Raw genomic sequence first — 16,809 nt, 5'->3', positions numbered from 1 at the left:
CTCTGGCACAGGCAGTCCTCCAGCCAAACTGCTGGTGGAGTTTTCCGGGGAATATCACTAAGCATGTGCCTTGCTCAAAGACTATTCCCATAATCACTGTCAGAGGCAGGCCAGTGGGCTTGATAAACTTCTTTCACAAGTGTGGAGCTGAATAAAAGCTATTTCTGCAGTTGTCAATCATATCTTGGCTTTTCCACACTTAAGAAGTAATGTGGTACTGCCATCAACTGGAGTTAAGAAATGTAAGAAAAGGGTTTTTTTTCTGGAGGTGGAAATTATGTTGAGACACTCTCTCAGCTTGGGTGGGATCAGCATTTAAACCTGGAAATGTAGAGGTCTTTTGGTCCCAAAATGAAAGTTATGTTGCTTATGTGGTTTGCATGTATAGGCATGAAAACATCCAAGCTGCTTCCTTTCCAAATTAAATCTGAATCTTTCCTCACATATTTCTAACCTAGTAGGCAAATCTTTATTTTTTTACTTTTTTAGGACTATCAGAAAGGTTCTAATTTGGAGCAGTTTGTGACTCGCTTTCTTTTGAAGGAGACACTGAACCAGCTTCAATCCCTCCAGAGCTCCGTGGAGTGTGCCATGGAAACCACAGAGGAACAGACTCGGCAGGAGAGGTGAGCAAACCTCCTGCCCAGCTGCAGTGAAGGGTGTGAGCAGAGGGGTCACCATTTTACATTTCACCATGCAAACTGAAGGAATATAGGAGTAGCAATGGAAAAGTTAGGCTAACTCAGCACTTCAACTACAGCTGTTTTGGAGAAAATGAGTTAGTTCCTACTGCAGATGCCCCAGTCGCTATGTAAAATCATCTTCAGTTATGCTTAACCCAGAGGCAGACTGAATCAAAATCCCATTCACACATTCCTAAACTAAGGGTGCTCACAGTCCCAGAAAAGTATCTGTTCTCCATCCAGTATTAGCTAATTCTCATCAGTTTTCCTTCCTTATTGTCAGATACATGTTACTGTTTATCTTTTCAATCTTTAAGCTGAAGAAGTCAACCTTTAAAGTTCATATTTCACTTTTAGCTGTTCTTGTGACCCCAGTTCCTCTGCAGAGATGTCGCAAAACTCATGTGAATGAGGGACCAGTGTGACTGGTTCATTAGGTCAGGTCAGAACCACATCACAAACACCAGCTTTGAGCTTTCTCTCCCTTAAAGATAGGTTTACAACAGCTTAACCTTCTTCTTTTTACTTTATAAAGTCTCCTGTTTCTGTGCAGACAAGATCCAGCAAAACCAGAAGTGCTTTCAATTCAGTGGCCAGGAAAACACTCAGCTCGAAGGCTGCAGAGGAAAAACAGCCTGTCACCAAACAGCCTCCGTTTTAGCACAGGTATGGCATTTCACATTTTAAAGATATTTAAAACACACATACACACATACACAGAAAAAATATACTAGACAAGATTTGTGTTTGTCTCAGCACTTGGTCTTCCTCCTTACTGCCTGCTACCCATGTGCACAGTAACACTGCATGTGTGTGTGTGTGCTTAACTCTCAAGCCAGCACTTCTTTAGCCTTTGTACTTGTTCAGGTAAAGCCACACTCTGCCTCCTCTACGTATCACACCCAGGGTACATCCCAAGTATTAAGATTTCTTTGTTTGCTCAAAACATAGTCCAGGTGCCACAGGAACTCTCAGCTGAAAAATGAGCAAGGTACTGAATTTGCAGATCAAGAGCATGTGTTGAAAAATCTTCAGTTTCTGATAAATAACCTTTCTTTCTCTAGAGCAATCACTGCTGTACACATTCACACTGTGGGTGATGCCAACAGCTGCTCTTATCATGCACATGTGTTTCCTTGAGTATTTTCTTGAGGCTTTAGCAAAGCAAAATTTTCCAGAGACTTTAGAGAGGCTCAGAGATGCTTGTGCCTTTGTAGAACATTTTCTAGCTTCACCTTTGCTATATATCATATCATTATACAGTTATAAATATGGCTGCAGCAGAGATGGGGAGCTAGGAAGTCTTCTAAAAGGGGCATGTCTTATCCATATAAAGAGACAAGACACAGTGTCTTTAGTCTTTCCTCTGCTGCTAACTTCCATTACTTGGGAGAAAAAGATATGAAAGTTATTATGACAAAACATAATCGATCTTGAATCGGTCAAAATTTGCAGTCACCACAGGCATAAACTGCACATCTCAAACCCAAAATCTCATTCTAGGAGAACCTAGTGGAGGATGGATCAATCCTAATAAAAATATTCCTGCAATTCATCAAGCACCTAGGAATGCTGTTTGGTTGGAAAGGTGGAGAAGGGTCATTAGCTGCAAGGACATCAAGGTAATGTTATTACATTAGCTACAGAGTCCACCACAAGGTTATACCATAATTAGTGGATACATGAAAACCCTAAAGACAGCATATTGCAGATAACTATTAAAAAGCTGAAAACGCCTCAGAGTTTAAGTATGAAAACAGCTGTAGCAGCTAAATGACCCTTCTCTGAATGAAGAAAAGGCCCCTTATTCCCAATGCATACAAGCCATTCTACAATTATCTTAGGAGGCTTCTTCAGGAATCTCTCAATATCAGGATTCCTCAACATGCCATGCCAGAAACCTAGGTCACTTAGCTGCAGATGTACACCCAATTAATTCTTTTCTACTGTTCAGAAGAATGTTGTGCTTTGGTTTGGTTTGTTTTTTTTTGGAAAGAACATTCATACTCTTAACCTTTGAATAATCCTGGAATTCTGCTGGAAACACTGTATCAGGACCCTAAGAACAGCAACAGGCTGACTATGGCAATGTCCTTGCAGACAGGTTCCTACAGCAGCTCTGCTGTCCCTCTGCAGGAGGAAGTAAGATCCTGTCACCAGAGCTGTATTGCCCCTGCCAGGATATTACAGACATTCTTGACTGCCTTTCACTTTCACCGATGCTCTCAGAGGAAAGAGGAACTGCAGTCAAGACACACACATGGTCCATCCATGGGATGTACTTGAAAGGAATCCCAAAGACAGTCTTGCTATGCAGCAGAAGAGCTGACTCCTACTCTTAGAGAAACCTTTATGTAAAGAAGGTGAAGAAATGGCAAACTAAGAAAAATATTAAGATAAAGAAAACCTTAACGCATGCATACACACAGACACCCCTCAGATGATTTATGAATTTTGAGCAGAAGGTACTCAGGTAATGAGCTGGTTACATCTGCAGAGGAGAGTATTTCTTTCTTGAGGTACCAGCATGATTTCAAAAGCACTTGAATATATTAATCTAGAATGTAGTTTTCATTCTGTATTGGATTTCAGTTATATCTTAAAAAGAATGAAAATAATTCATATAGTCAAAATCATGCTTTCCTTTAGTTACACCTAAATGAACATGGAACTAGTTGCAGCACGATCTTCAAGAAGCAAAATAAATTGCCAGCTAAGCCAAACATTTTTATAAAATAAATTAATATGCTGTATTCCAGTATTGAGTAACATTTGATAAATGTTCATTATTTATGTTTTCCAAAGGTTGGATGGAGGAAAATGGCCAGTGGATGACCCAGATAAACAGACTCCAAAACCTGATTGACAGGCTGGAAAAGAAGGTGTGCATTTCTTTTCACCTGTTTGTCTCTCAGTAAAGAAATCCTTAAACCACAACTGCTTTCCATGTCCCAGTCACAGCCTTTCCAATCAGTGAGTGAAACATCACCTAAGAGAGCTAACACCCATTATATCCTTACATTTTTCCTTCCACCTTCTTTCCTGCTTCATCAGAGTATGACATGGTTTTTTTATATGTTTTCCTTTCCCTTTTCCATCATCACAGATCCAGCTGTTCATCAAGAATTGAATAGTCACATTATGACTGGAGGATTCTGTTGTACTTAGTTATGTTTGTTTTGGGGAACATAGGACAAGCCTCTCTTTTTAGGATCTTTTTTTTTTTCCTTTTCCTCTCTAAGCTTTCCCACTAAAGCTTGACATAAAGTTGTGTTTCCTCCTTCCCCACCAGAGAAAACTGATTTATAAAGGTTGGAACACTCTTCATAATGAGTACAGTTCAACCAAAAGCTAATGCAAATCTTACCATCCTGCCTGGGAGGTGGTTGCACCAGGTCCCAGAGCCCAGAGACTGCCTGCAGTTTCCATGCCAAAGCAGAGCCATCTGGGCATCTGACAAATGACCCATCTGATCCAAGGAAACCAGGGCTTCCAGAGCCTTGTAAAAACCTGAGTAACATCTGTCTGTAGAGAAAGTACCTATTTCTTTTCTCTTTCAATGAGATTGAATGCTACCCTAGCTTTTAAAATTTGGGTTATGTCTATGTGTGATGACTTTCTTTTTGGAGAAGAAAGCAGGGTATTAAATAAGGTTTTAAATTCCTGTGTTGTTCTCTACATGAAGTGTCCCTGTTGAAGGACAGACAGCTAATGTTGGATAGATGCTAAGGGATACCTGTATTCAAGGATTTGGGACTCAGGGGATTTCTTCCTCCTGGTCTACTAGAGGCAAGGTTTTAGGCTGAATTGCTCTCAGACCCAGGAGCTGCTCCAGTCCCAGTCGGGCTGATGCTGCTCCTCCATGCAGGTCAGTGCTCGCCAGCAGTGAGGCTGTGCACATACTCCAAAGACACCGGTCAAAGCACAGCAGCACAGGTACCTTCACCAGCACTCTCAGACAGGCATCACTTGCAGAAACAATATGCAACAGCCTGATCCTTCTTCCCAGTTGAGCAGAATGGATGTTCCCCTGTGAACATTATCATGGGCTTTAAGTCTACCTAGTGTTTGTGGCTGTATCCACGCCCCTTAGCCAGGCACTGCCTCAGACCTTGGGTCCTGGCAGACAAGTGTCTCCTCCTTCTTGCCTGCTAGTCTGGCTTGAGTTCAGTAGCAGATTATACACACAGAAAAAAAGTTAAGTGAGGGATTAGACAAGAAGCCAGAGTAAACGGTGGTGATCCGGCACAGGCCTCAGCAAGATGAACATACTGACCTTTCTCTGCCATTCCTCACTCCCAAATGAACAAACTGCTCCTAATTACTTTTACCCTTTGGTCCCACTTTGGGATCAAAGTTTGGTATTTCAGTTATCTCAGCTTTATAACCGATTAGCTGCATGACTGATGCAGTCACCCCTGGCACTCCTGGCCACGTAAGGCTGCTCTCCGAAAGGCCAGTACTTCCTTTGGTTATCCCTGAGGTCTGACAGTCTCTCGCATCATTTCTCCTTAACCAGCTGTGAAATTTGGTCGTTCCTTGTGGCACTGTCTGTAACTTCTGTCAGCTGCTCACTCTGCTCCTTGCTGTGCTCAGCAGCTCCTCACGGTCTGCTGACTCCAATAAGCCTCTGGCCAGGGCATACCCATCCACCTGCACACAGCAGCTTCCTCCCAGAGGTCATTTCTGTATGAGGAAAGCAATTACACAGCAGTTGCCACATTAATGACATTTTAGTAGCAACTTGTTTTTTTCTGAATAGATCAAAGTTGGATATTGAAATGTCAAAGTCCATCATGAAACGCAACTCCTGCCTTTGGTCCAGCTTTACTCCCAGCTCTGCTTTGGAAACAGCAGCTCCCTGTCCTGCCACAGTTGCCTCCCGACACAGACTGATGCCAAAAGGAGTTCAAGGAAACTTAACATTTCAAAGAATGTGACTGAAAAAAGAGACCTGGCATACAGCACTAATGCACTGCAAGCATTACGGAAAGCAGCCAACCATTTTGTAGTATATAACTTGAGGATGTTTAACAAGGATGTTAGAAAATGATCAAATCTGCTACAGATAAATTCTTCAATAAAATCTTCAACCTCAGCCTGAAAAGGATCTCAGTGCCAAAGGGAAACACTGGCAGGGCATAGACTTTTAAAACTTCTTAAGGGGACTGGCAAGTTATCCATCTGTATTTCCTACTGGAAAACTACCTGGTGAAGGATTTAGTGTTGTCTAATTCTTCTGCTGTCTTCTGTCAAAGGTGAATTCAGAGTATGGAACTCTGTCTAGAGTATGGAACTCTGTCTGGGGACAGGTGAGCAGTCCACAGAGAGTTTGTGGGTCAGGGTTTAAGGGAATATAGCTATGGGAGACATTACTGTGGGGATCTGTTACAGACCGCCTGATCAAGGAGAACCTGTGGATGAAGCACTCCATAGACAGAAAGGAAAAGCTTCATGCTCGCAGGCCCTTGTTCTCATGGGTGACTTCAACCACCCTGACATCTGTTGGAAGGACGGTACGGCCCGGCACAAGCAATCCAGGAGGTTCCTTGATTGTGCAGAAGACAACTTCCTTCTGCAAGTAATAGAGGAGCCGACAAGGAGAGATGCCATGCTTGACCTCGTGCTCACCAACAGGGAAGGGCTTGTTGGAAATGCGACTCTCCAGGGCAGCCTTGGATGCAGTGATCACGAGATGGTCGAATTCGAGATCCTGAGGACAGTGAGAAGAGCGTGCAGCAAGCTCACTGCCTTGGACTTAAAAAGAGCAGACTTTGGCCTCTTCAGGAACCTGCTTAGGAAGGTTCCATGGGATACAGCCCTAGAGGGCAGAGGGGCCCAAGACTCTTGGTTGATATTCAAGGATCACCTGCTACAAGCTCAGGAGTGTTGCATCCCAACTAGAAGGAAGTGCAGCAGGAGGGCCAGGAGACCTCCTTGGATGGATAAGGAGCTGCTGAGGAAAATTCAAATGAAAAAAGAGGCTTATAATAAGTGGAAGCAAGGACAGGAGGCCTGGGAAGAGTACAAGGATGTTGTCTGGGAAGCTAGGGACCAGGTTAGGAAAGCTAAGGCCCAGTTAGAATTAAACTTAGCTAGAGGTATTAAAGATAACAGGAAGGGATTCTACAAGTACATAGCAAATAAAAAACAGACTAGGGAGAACGTAGGCCCCCTCAGGAAGCTCTCAGGAGAACTGGCTACACAGGATTTGGAGAAGGCTGAGGTTCTGAATGACTTCTTTGACTCGGTCTTCACTGGCAAAGGCTCTGACCAAACCACCCAAGTCTTGGGAGGCAGATACAGGGACTGTGAGAATGAAGACCTTGGGCCCACTGTAGGAGAGGAACTGGTTCGAGACCATCTTAAAAATCTGAATGTGCACAAGTCCATGGGTCCTGATGAGATCCATCCGTGGGTCCTGAAGGAGCTGGCGAATGAAGTTGCAAAGCCACTGGCCATCATATTTGAGAAATCATGGCAGTCAGGTGAAGTTCCCAATGACTGGAAAAAGGGAAATATAACCCCCATTTTCAAGAAGGGGAAAATGGATGACCCGGGGAATTACAGACCAGTCAGTCTCACCTCTGTGCCTGGCAAAATCTTGGAGCAGATTTTCCTGGAAGGCATGCTAAGGCACATGAAAAACAACAAGGTGCTTGGTGACAGCCAGCATGGCTTCACTAAGGGGAAATCCTGCCTGACCCATTTGGTGGCCTTCTATGATGGGGCTACAGAACTGATGGACAGAGGTAGAGCAGTTGATGTCATCTACCTGGACTTGTGTAAAGCGTTCGACGCTGTCCCACAGAACATCCTTGTCTCTAAATTGGAGAGACATCAATTTGATGGATGGACCACTCGGTGGATAAAGAACTGGCTGGATGGCCGCATACAAAGAGTTGTGGTCAATGGCTCAATGTCCAGCTGGAGACCAGTAACGAGTGGTGTCCCTCAGGGATCGGTGTTGGGACCCGTCTTGTTTAACATCTTCATTGCTGACATGGACAGTGGGATTGAGTGTGCCCTCAGGAAGTTTGTGGATGACACCAATCTGCGTGGTTCTGTTGATACGCTGGAGGGAAGGAATGCCATCCAGAGGGACCTTGACATGCTTGTGAGGTGGGCTGATGCCAACCTCATGAAGTTTAACCATGCCAAGTGCAAGGTCCTACACCTGGGTCAGAGCAATCCCAGGCACAGCTACAGGTTGGGCAGAGAAGCGATTCAGAGCAGCCCTGTGGAGAAGGACTTGGGGGTGTTGGTTGATGAGAAAATGAACATGAGCCAGCTTCAGTGTGTGCATGCAGCCCAGAAAGCCAACCGTATCCTGGGCCGCATCAAAAGGAGCGTGACCAGCAGGTCAAAGGAGGTGATCCTGCCCCTCTACTCTGCTCTTGTGAGACCTCACCTGGAGTATTGTGTGCAGTTCTGGTGTCCTCAACATAAAAAGGACATGGAACTGTTGGAACAAGTCCAGAGAAGGGCCACGAGGATGATCAGGGGACTGGAGCACCTCCTGTATGAGGACAGGCTGAGAAAGCTGGGGCTGTTCAGCCTGGAGAAGAGAAGGTTGTGTGGAGACCTCATAGCAGCCTTCCAGTATCTGAAGGGGGCCTATAGGGATGCTGGAGAGCGACTGTTCATTAGAGACTGTAGTGATAGGACAAGGGGTAAGGGCTTAAAACTTAAACAGGGGAGGTTTAGGTTGGATATAAGGAGGAAATTCTTTCCTGTTAGGGTGGTGAGGCACTGGAATGGGTTGCCCAGAGAGGTTGTGAATGCTCCATCCCTGGCAGTGTTCAAGACCAGGTTGGACGAGGCCTTGGGTGATATGATTTAGCGTAAGGTGTCCCTGCCCATAGCAGGGGGGTTGGAACTTGATGATCTTAAGGTCCTTTCCAACCCTAACTATTCTATGATTCTATGATTTAACCATCAATTAGTCTCCTAAGTTGTCTTTTTTTCCCTCAAATAATATCTTTTTATTTTCTATGTTAATATTTTCTAGAAAAAAAATGGAATACTTTTCTTGCTATCTTAGTAGAGACTTTCCAGTACAACTTGAGTCATTCCTGCCCTCTCTTTTTCCATTTGTTTCCCCTAGAAATAAAAGGCACTGTTAGTATAAAAGAGCAACAGGAATATGCATTTTCCATCAGGGTTTTTACCTGAAGTGTCTGCACTGACAAATGAGCTATTAAAAGCTGGGTTTTCTTCCCTCCAATCACATGCCCTTCTATGCACATTCTACAGAAGTAAAGCTATACTGGACGTAGTGTGATTGCAACTTCACTCCTGCCTTGCTCTGCCACCTCCTGCTGGTGTGGGTCCCCTGGTCATTTGGGTTTTACCTGCACACCTCTTCTTGGCTTTTCCATGAGTACAGTATTTGTGCTGGCAAAACACTTGCTCCTTGAGGTTAATCAATCCTCACCCAGTGGGAAGCAGAATGTTTTTATCTTTCTCACACAAGAATTGTGTGCAGTAGGATGTGAAATACCACAAACAAAGAGCGCATCTTGCTCCAGCTGCTTACTGCAAATCAGTCTGCTTTTTGTCAGGCATATGGATATTTTTCAGAATATCCATATGGCACTGGGCTTGAGGGTACTGCATGTGCCTGGCATGTAAATGCTCATTGCGTGTGTGTTACTAGACAGTGTTTGCATGAATCACCAATTCATAAAGTGCACATCCAGTCTGTGTGCCAAGCAAGCATACTGCTGCCTCCCAGATGCATCTGTTTGCTGCTGCCCTGCCTGTCCTCAGAAGCAGGTGCAGTAGTTCAGAAACCTGACTTGGAGCAATGATGAAAAACAGTCCCTTGCAACCTTTAACCCCCATAGGGAAGCTTCTCTGCGTAAAGTTTTATGATTGCAGAATGGTAGCTGATGGTTCATTTCAAATGAGGTTGAGGCAACTGGGTTTTTTTAGTCTGGAGAAAAGGAGACTCGGGGGGACCTTATCAGTCTCTACAACAACCTGAAAGGAGGTAATAGTGAGGTGGAGGTCAGTCTTGAGTGATAAGACATCAAGCTGTGCCAGGGGAGGTTTAGACTGGATATTAGGAAAAATCTCTTCACTGAGAGGGTGGTCAGGCATTGGAACAGGCTGCCCAGGGAAGTAGTGGAACCACCGTCCCTGGAAGTGTTCAGAAACTGTGTATATGAGGCCCTTAGTGACATGGTTTAGTGGTGGTCCTCGCAGTGCTGGGGTAATGGTTGGACATGATGATCTTAAAGCTCATTTCCAACCTAGTTGATTCTGTAATTCAAATCACTATCCTTGCTCATCTCCATAGTCCACATGACAACTTCAGAAGGTATCTATCTTACACATTTGTGAACAAGTGGATTTCTTACAAATGAAATATCACCTGATCAGTATTATAAATAAAACTGTACAAACAGCTTAGGTTGGATTTAACCACTGAAGCGTGCAAGATATTGCAAACAATACTTCTATTTGACTTACAGCTAATAAAGAAGTGATTTAATTATAACTTCTGGAGATTAAACAGAATCTAGCTATTGGAATAGTTTGTTTAAAAGGTAAGAGCAGACTACAGATGTAGTATTGCCTTGTATATTTCTATTTTATTTTCAACTGCCTCAAAGGACCTAAAGCTTGAGCCATTTGAAGAGGAGGTTCTGGAAGAAAATGCAAGATCTGTAAGTGCTTTTCAAGATAATGATTTTGACATTTGCTTTTGCATGCCAGGTATTGAAACAACACCACCTGATCTCTTTTGTTGAAAACTAATTTAAAAAATCACCATCCTCACTTTTTCCAACAATAAGGAACCATTTTATTTAGCAGGATACATCATGCAAGAGGTAACAAAAGAATATGTGGGCAAAACTTTTATATTAATTTTTGGATCATTTTCAAAGGATGCAGTAGCCAAAACCTCAACTCACATAAGGGGGAAGAGGTACCATTAATAAGATTTACCAATCTGGCAGCAGTGTTTAAGCAGTGATAGCTTCTCTGCTCCAAATCACCTAATGCTGAATGCATGCTTTAAATCACTGTTGTATGGCCTTCTCCCCTTCCTTCCTCCCTCCCTCCTTTCCAAAACTGCTACAGGAAACCTTATCAGGAAAGATGGAAGATCATCTAGTACTAAGCAATACTCAGTATTGCAACTTACAAAACCAAAATCATAACCAACAATAAACTTACTGTTAAGTAAGATTATGTCCCAAGATCAAGCTCATTTTTTCTGATACACTAGCATTCTTACATTCAAGGCTTTGGACCTAGCAAAATGGGAATCAAATACACATGAAAAAATAACCAGAAGAGGTGATCCATCAAATTCCTTCTTTCATCACAGGAATTCAATTTTTTTTTTTTTTAATTATATTATACAATATTGCTAGACAGGAAATCTCTGTTCATCATTTAACATGGGCTACCTTAGGCATCTCATTCAGGTGTGAGTCATAGCTCTAAAAGGTAAAAGACTATAAGAGCACCTCAATGAAAGTAACACTGCATCCAGTGCAGACCGTCAGAATACACTCTTACATCAAACCTCACACCTGGCTGCATCCAGATTCATCCAAGGAAACACGCTGACTTTATTACTGAACATTTCAAAGATCAACATTTGCTTCATATAGTTACTCTCTCATCCAGTGTTCAGACAACTCTTGTTTTCTCTAAAGTGGACACTCATTTGGGTGTTCCCATTCTGTGGCTTACCTTGCCCAGACGTAAAAGCCACATACGAGCATTTATACTTCTCCACTCCAGAGCACTGAAACAGAGACTGCAAACTGTGTTTTTTATTGTTTTATGGTAGACTTTTATGAGTTTAAAGCACAAGGAACTCAAGATGATATGACAGTAACAATATTGTGTTCTTGTATCAGCACATAATGATTGTCCAACGTCAAATGTCTGTGATAGAAGAAGAAATTGAGGAATTCCGGCTTGCTCTGAAGCAGTATGTAGAATCCGCTTCTGCTCAGGGTGGCTGCTTGCAGTAAGTACAACATTATTTTGCTTGGGCTGAAGGAAGGAATGCAGCCTAATTTCTTGAATACCTTTTAAGTGGAGCTGGATTATTTATGAAGAGAGAACTTGTAACGTGTGCTTGTGGCATGTGTGTAAGGCAGAGCTTTTCAAAGACAACTAAAACCACAAAGAAATGTCAAAGTGTATGTGCAGGCTAAGTAGTATGCCAAAATGTCAACATAGACTATCTCAAAGATGCTAGTCTTCTACGGCTTCTCAGCTCTGCAGGTCATCAGTTCATGGCTTCTGCAAGATCCGTAGGCTGACATGCTTTATTGGAAAACTCACTTGCCATCCTTCATTTGCGCTCACTTGGCAAGTGAACAACTTACCACCTTGTTTCCCAGTTCTCTGCTTGGAAGCTTTCAGAATCTTTCAGAATCTTCCCTTTAAGCTACAATTTTTAAATTTTCATTCATAATAATGGGAAAAACTAAAAAGATTTTTCAACTAATCAGGGTATTTCTGTTTTGCTCCTTTTAGAATTAAAGAAAACATTAGAGCTGTATTAATAAATTTTAATGACTCAGTAGTGTACTGAATTTCTTAATTGAACATGCTGGAGAAAGATGCTATTTTACACACTACAGAACATTCTGTAAGAAATACTTTCATAATGTGTACACAATACAGGATCTTCCTACATCTTCAAAGGCTTCCAAAGCTGACTGTCACATCCGTAATTTGTGAGCCTTGTGGTTATTTGATTGTCACACTTAGGACTGTATTAGTAGTGTTCACCCAGACCAGAAAAAGTAAAATTAGCCGGAAGAAGAAAAGAGTGACCTATTTGCAGCGGTGAAGCACTGGCACAGGTTGCCCAGAGGAGCTGTGGCTGCCCCATCCCTGGCAGTGTTCAAGGCCAGGCTGGATGCGGCTTTGAGCAGCCTGGTCTAGTGGAAGGTGTCCCTGCCCATGGCAGGGGGGTTGGAACTGGATGAGCTTTAAAGGTCCCTTCCAACCCAAACCATTCTATGATTCTGTGAAAATAAAACTGTCTTCTGGACCAAAAACGGGGAAAAAACAAAGATGAGAAGCTGCCCAGCCCTCCTCCAAAAACGAACATCCAGCAACCCTGTCAGGGGAGAGAGCTTACATGACTTTAGAAGGCAACTTAACAAATGACAGCAAAAAATGATTTTCTTTCCCAGGTTCACCGGCATTTGGTAAGTCTGTAGAGCCACCTACTGGTTGAGTTTTACTGTAGCTGCATATGACTGTTTTTTTCCAACAGTTCTTGGTATTTTTGCTAATTTACAATGTGTTTTCATATACAACAGAAGAAAGACAATAAATCGTACCAATTTTTGCTTCTCACAGAGTGAAATATAATTTGAGTCCAGTTTTTAAGGACATCAGTAGTAAGATCGGCAGCCTCACACTTGGCATTCTGAGAAATACGTATATATACTTTTTACGCTACACATCTAAACATCAGCTTCAGTGGCATCTCTACCCATGGCAGGGGCTTGGAACTAGATGATCTTAAGGTCTTTTCCAACCCTAACCATTCTGTGATTTTGTGATTCTATGATATGCTGTATTGGCCGATTTTCTCTGAACCACAGTTGTTTGATTAATGTTCTGTATTACTGATTAGCAGTTCTTCAGATAAATTACACTTCTGGAGCAATATAAAAAAGGAGTTTCATAAATGGGTTCATCATAAGTGCAGTAAAATAAAATGTTTATTAAAAAAAAAAAAAGCCATGAAGATATTTCAAGACATTTATTAGAAAAAAAAAAAGCTCATAATTTGCAGTGTGTAATCACTTATTTTATTTTTTACATTTCTTATTTGGGTTAGCTTTTGGTTTTTTTAGCTTTTTTTTTTTTTCCCCAAAACCACTGCATTTGGTGCTACTCTTAAGCAGTTTGGAATAAGATATGTATATCCAATAACTTTGCCATGTTTCTTTAAATTTTACAATTTCTACTCTACAATTCTTAGTGTTTCCATACAGAAGCTTCCAAGTGATTCCCGCTTCATTGTTTATGAGTTCTGGGAGAACAGCAATGCCTGGAATAGGTAAGTTTTGGGAGTTTGATTTGATTTGGTTTTGTAATACAGTTTTGAAGATTAGAAAGCAATCACGTAGAAAGACTGAATAAAAATTACTTTAAATACGGCTAAGTGATATCTTGCTAAATATATCACAATACTTCAGAACAATATTTTGGTTGCTAAAGACTTAAATATCCTAACATATGTAAAGAAAAATGTCAGAAAGACAAAGCTAATTTGAATGGAAGTTGTAGTGATTAAATGTCCTACCAGGCAAATTCTAGCCTGCAGAGGCAAACAGCTGAGAAATTGAGACAAAAAGATATTCCTTAAGTAAATTTACTGTTAAAAAAAAAAAAAAAACCTGTAGACAGAAACCATTCTGAAGGAAAAAGTCTCTTGAAGCTTAGTTGCTTTCCTTTTGAACAAAACCCCAGTTCAAAGTTTTACTTTCACTAAGACTCAATAAAACTAGTAACACATGTCAGCACTACACTGGCTCACAGCCAGTTACCCAGTGCCTCAGAGTGGCAGTTAACCGCACAGAAGTTAACCTGTGTTTAATAAAACAGGAAAGCACTTCACAGTTTATCTGGTCTCCTCTCCTACTATCATCATTGCCAAAGTTTTGAAGCACAGTATTATTGAATACAGCATTAATTGTAAAATTTCTAATGCTCATTGAAAAAAAAAAATTGCCCTTTTAAAAAAACTGATATATTCTTATTTTTTACAATTATTTAGCCACCTTCAAATGAATTACAGCAAGACATTCCAAAGAAGTAATGTGGACTTCTTGGAAACTCCAGAGATCATGACAACAATGCTAGTCCCTGGTAAATACCAATATTTCACATTATTTTGTTTGTTCCATGTGAAGAATCCTGCTATGTTAGTGTGTTCTCTATGCAGAACTACTGCGTAATATCACTCTTAGTCACATCATCTTTGGTGAAGTATGGAGGAGAGAGGAACTCCAAATGTTTTTATTTTAAGCATAGAAATGTAAAGTGCATCAGCAAGAATGAGACTCACAATGCTTCATTTTATACAGTGCAAAGTTATGCTAGCATATACTATTTAAGAAAATACCTAAACAATAGTATTTGTGAATAGTAAAATAGACCCTGTTTAAGATTTTCAGGCAGAAAAATGCTGATGATTTCATCAACTTGTTACTTACATTGATTGAAGGGATCCTTAATTACTAATAATTTACTAACCTATTAATTACATATGCTTCCTGCTGTGTTTAAAGAAAAAAAGAATTGAAACAGCAAGGTATTAAAATATTATGAATTATTGTTTCTAATACAAACCAATAAGCAGGATGAAGCAAAGCAAGCATCAGTCCCATATTTACACTGGGAGAACAGCAAATTTTTGTTAGGGAACACAAATCTATTACGATGAAACCCTTATTTCCCTATGTCTGAGCACGGAATACATTTAAAATAATAAAATCCCACCTAGCAGGAAAAAAAAAAAAAGACAATATTACATAGTTCTGTACCTGGGGTTTCACCTTGAAAGAAAGCAGCCAACACATTTTCAGACCTCAAGAGCCTGATCTGGACACACAATTATATGCCAGGGATTCCCGCAGTATCAGGAGATTGCATTTAATGAACCAAGAATCTATTAAAATCTTCTGTTTTACTGGGAGACTGCTGGATTTAAGACAAACTCAGCTGAAGGAAACAATGCAGTTTTTTCCCTAACTTCTTGGTGTCCAAGAGCTAAAGTGCACATGACCCAGGAATGTTCCAGGGGTGGTTCACTCACAGCTAAAGTACAATTAATATAAAATGAAATGTAAACATAATTTTTAAATGCCTAAAAAGATATGAGTACCTGAAATTGGACTCCAAATGCTCATTAAAGCATCGACTCTGCCTGCTAAGAGGATTTCAGTCTGCAGCACAGTTGCCATAGTAACAGCATTTCTCACTGTGCACTCCTTGCTGGGGGGGCAGTGGGGAGTATGGCATTCAGTGCTTTTTCTACAGCTCTATAGATTACCTATAATTTAGAAATCTGCTCAAAGGTTTGAAATTTTGTTTCATGGAAAGTACTTCCCATGTCTGATCTATACAAATTGTATTTGAAAGACAGATGATGTAAAAAACAATGGCTGCAATCCTACAAGTATGCTTTATGAAAGAATTTTAGACACTGTAAAGTGGTACCATTGTAAAATCAGGGGGAAAAACCCTTCTGCGACTAATACATAGGCTCTATTTTAAAAACAAATTTACTCTAGCTCTGACACATCCCCACCTCTTTACACATCTGGGTAACTAAGAACTGAAAAGCTTCTAATCTGAATCTGATTCAATCAAAGATTACAACTCAAAAGTCTCTACTCCACCAATTAATTAAAATAAATAAATGTGCACTTATGCAGCTAGGAATAAGTCAGGAAGACGAGTCTTCAACAGTGTTAGATCCAGTATCATGCTAAAGAAAATTAATTTACCATCAGTTAACAGGAACCTTAACCTATTATAATCACTCACACATGTCTTAACCAACCAAGTTGCTTCAGGCCAATCTACCAGGGTGGCATGAATCAGTTCATATTCAGTGAGTGCACAGTTTTTATGTAAGATTTGGGCTTTAGGACACTAGAGAACCTTTTGGTGAAGAAAAGCTAGGGGAAAACTGTTGAACACTTACTGACACTATAATCCATGAAATAAACTGTTCAACTGGCTTTTTTTTAATCCAAAATTCATTAATACACTGATGTGTCGGAGACTAGTAGGCTTTCTTAGCACTAACTCAGGTAGATTCTTAAGTATCTTCTCACCATTCTTCAAGAATAACATTTTTCATGAAAATGGCATAAATTGACAAATTTATGGGAATTCACAAAAACAACTGTGTTAATGAATTTAATCCCCAAACTGTGTAGGGCAAAACCTACTGAGCCTAGTACACCCTTCCACTGAGGGAACTGGGCATCTCACATAGAGTCACAATTCCTTTCCTCCCATCCTCTCTCTCCATAAATCTTGCAGTTCCTCTGCAGAACATTCCATTTCCAAAGGCCAGAGGGTAGGGACTCTGGAGAAGTACAGATGTATTTCA

The 16,809-nt window shown here is 41.1% G+C and overlaps 1 protein-coding gene across 5 annotated transcripts in view; it reads left to right on the top strand.

Moving 5' to 3' along the window:
• The window catches only part of NECAB1 (N-terminal EF-hand calcium binding protein 1), a 60,166-nt gene that overhangs the window by 42,427 nt on the left and 930 nt on the right, over positions 1–16,809 (top strand). For 4 of the 5 annotated variants that reach the window (XM_061448156.1, XM_061448159.1, XM_061448160.1 and 1 more), the window contains 7 exons: positions 490–626; positions 1,237–1,349; positions 3,489–3,565; positions 10,304–10,357; positions 11,567–11,679; positions 13,663–13,740; positions 14,461–14,552. In XM_061448156.1, coding sequence (XP_061304140.1) covers positions 490–626; positions 1,237–1,349; positions 3,489–3,565; positions 10,304–10,357; positions 11,567–11,679; positions 13,663–13,740; positions 14,461–14,552 — 664 coding nt within the window. The remainder of the gene's footprint in view (positions 1–489; positions 627–1,236; positions 1,350–3,488; positions 3,566–10,303; positions 10,358–11,566; positions 11,680–13,662; positions 13,741–14,460; positions 14,553–16,809) is intronic. The other variant, XM_061448157.1, reaches the window with a different exon arrangement.

The sequence above is a fragment of the Pezoporus flaviventris genome, unplaced genomic scaffold, assembly GCF_033815535.1.
Source record: "Pezoporus flaviventris isolate CSIRO_AGI_PZ_B2104156 unplaced genomic scaffold, CSIRO_AGI_Pfla_v1 ptg000007l, whole genome shotgun sequence".
NCBI classification, from domain to species: Eukaryota; Metazoa; Chordata; class Aves; order Psittaciformes; family Psittacidae; genus Pezoporus; species Pezoporus flaviventris.
This window is presented reverse-complemented; position numbering and strand designations above follow the sequence as displayed.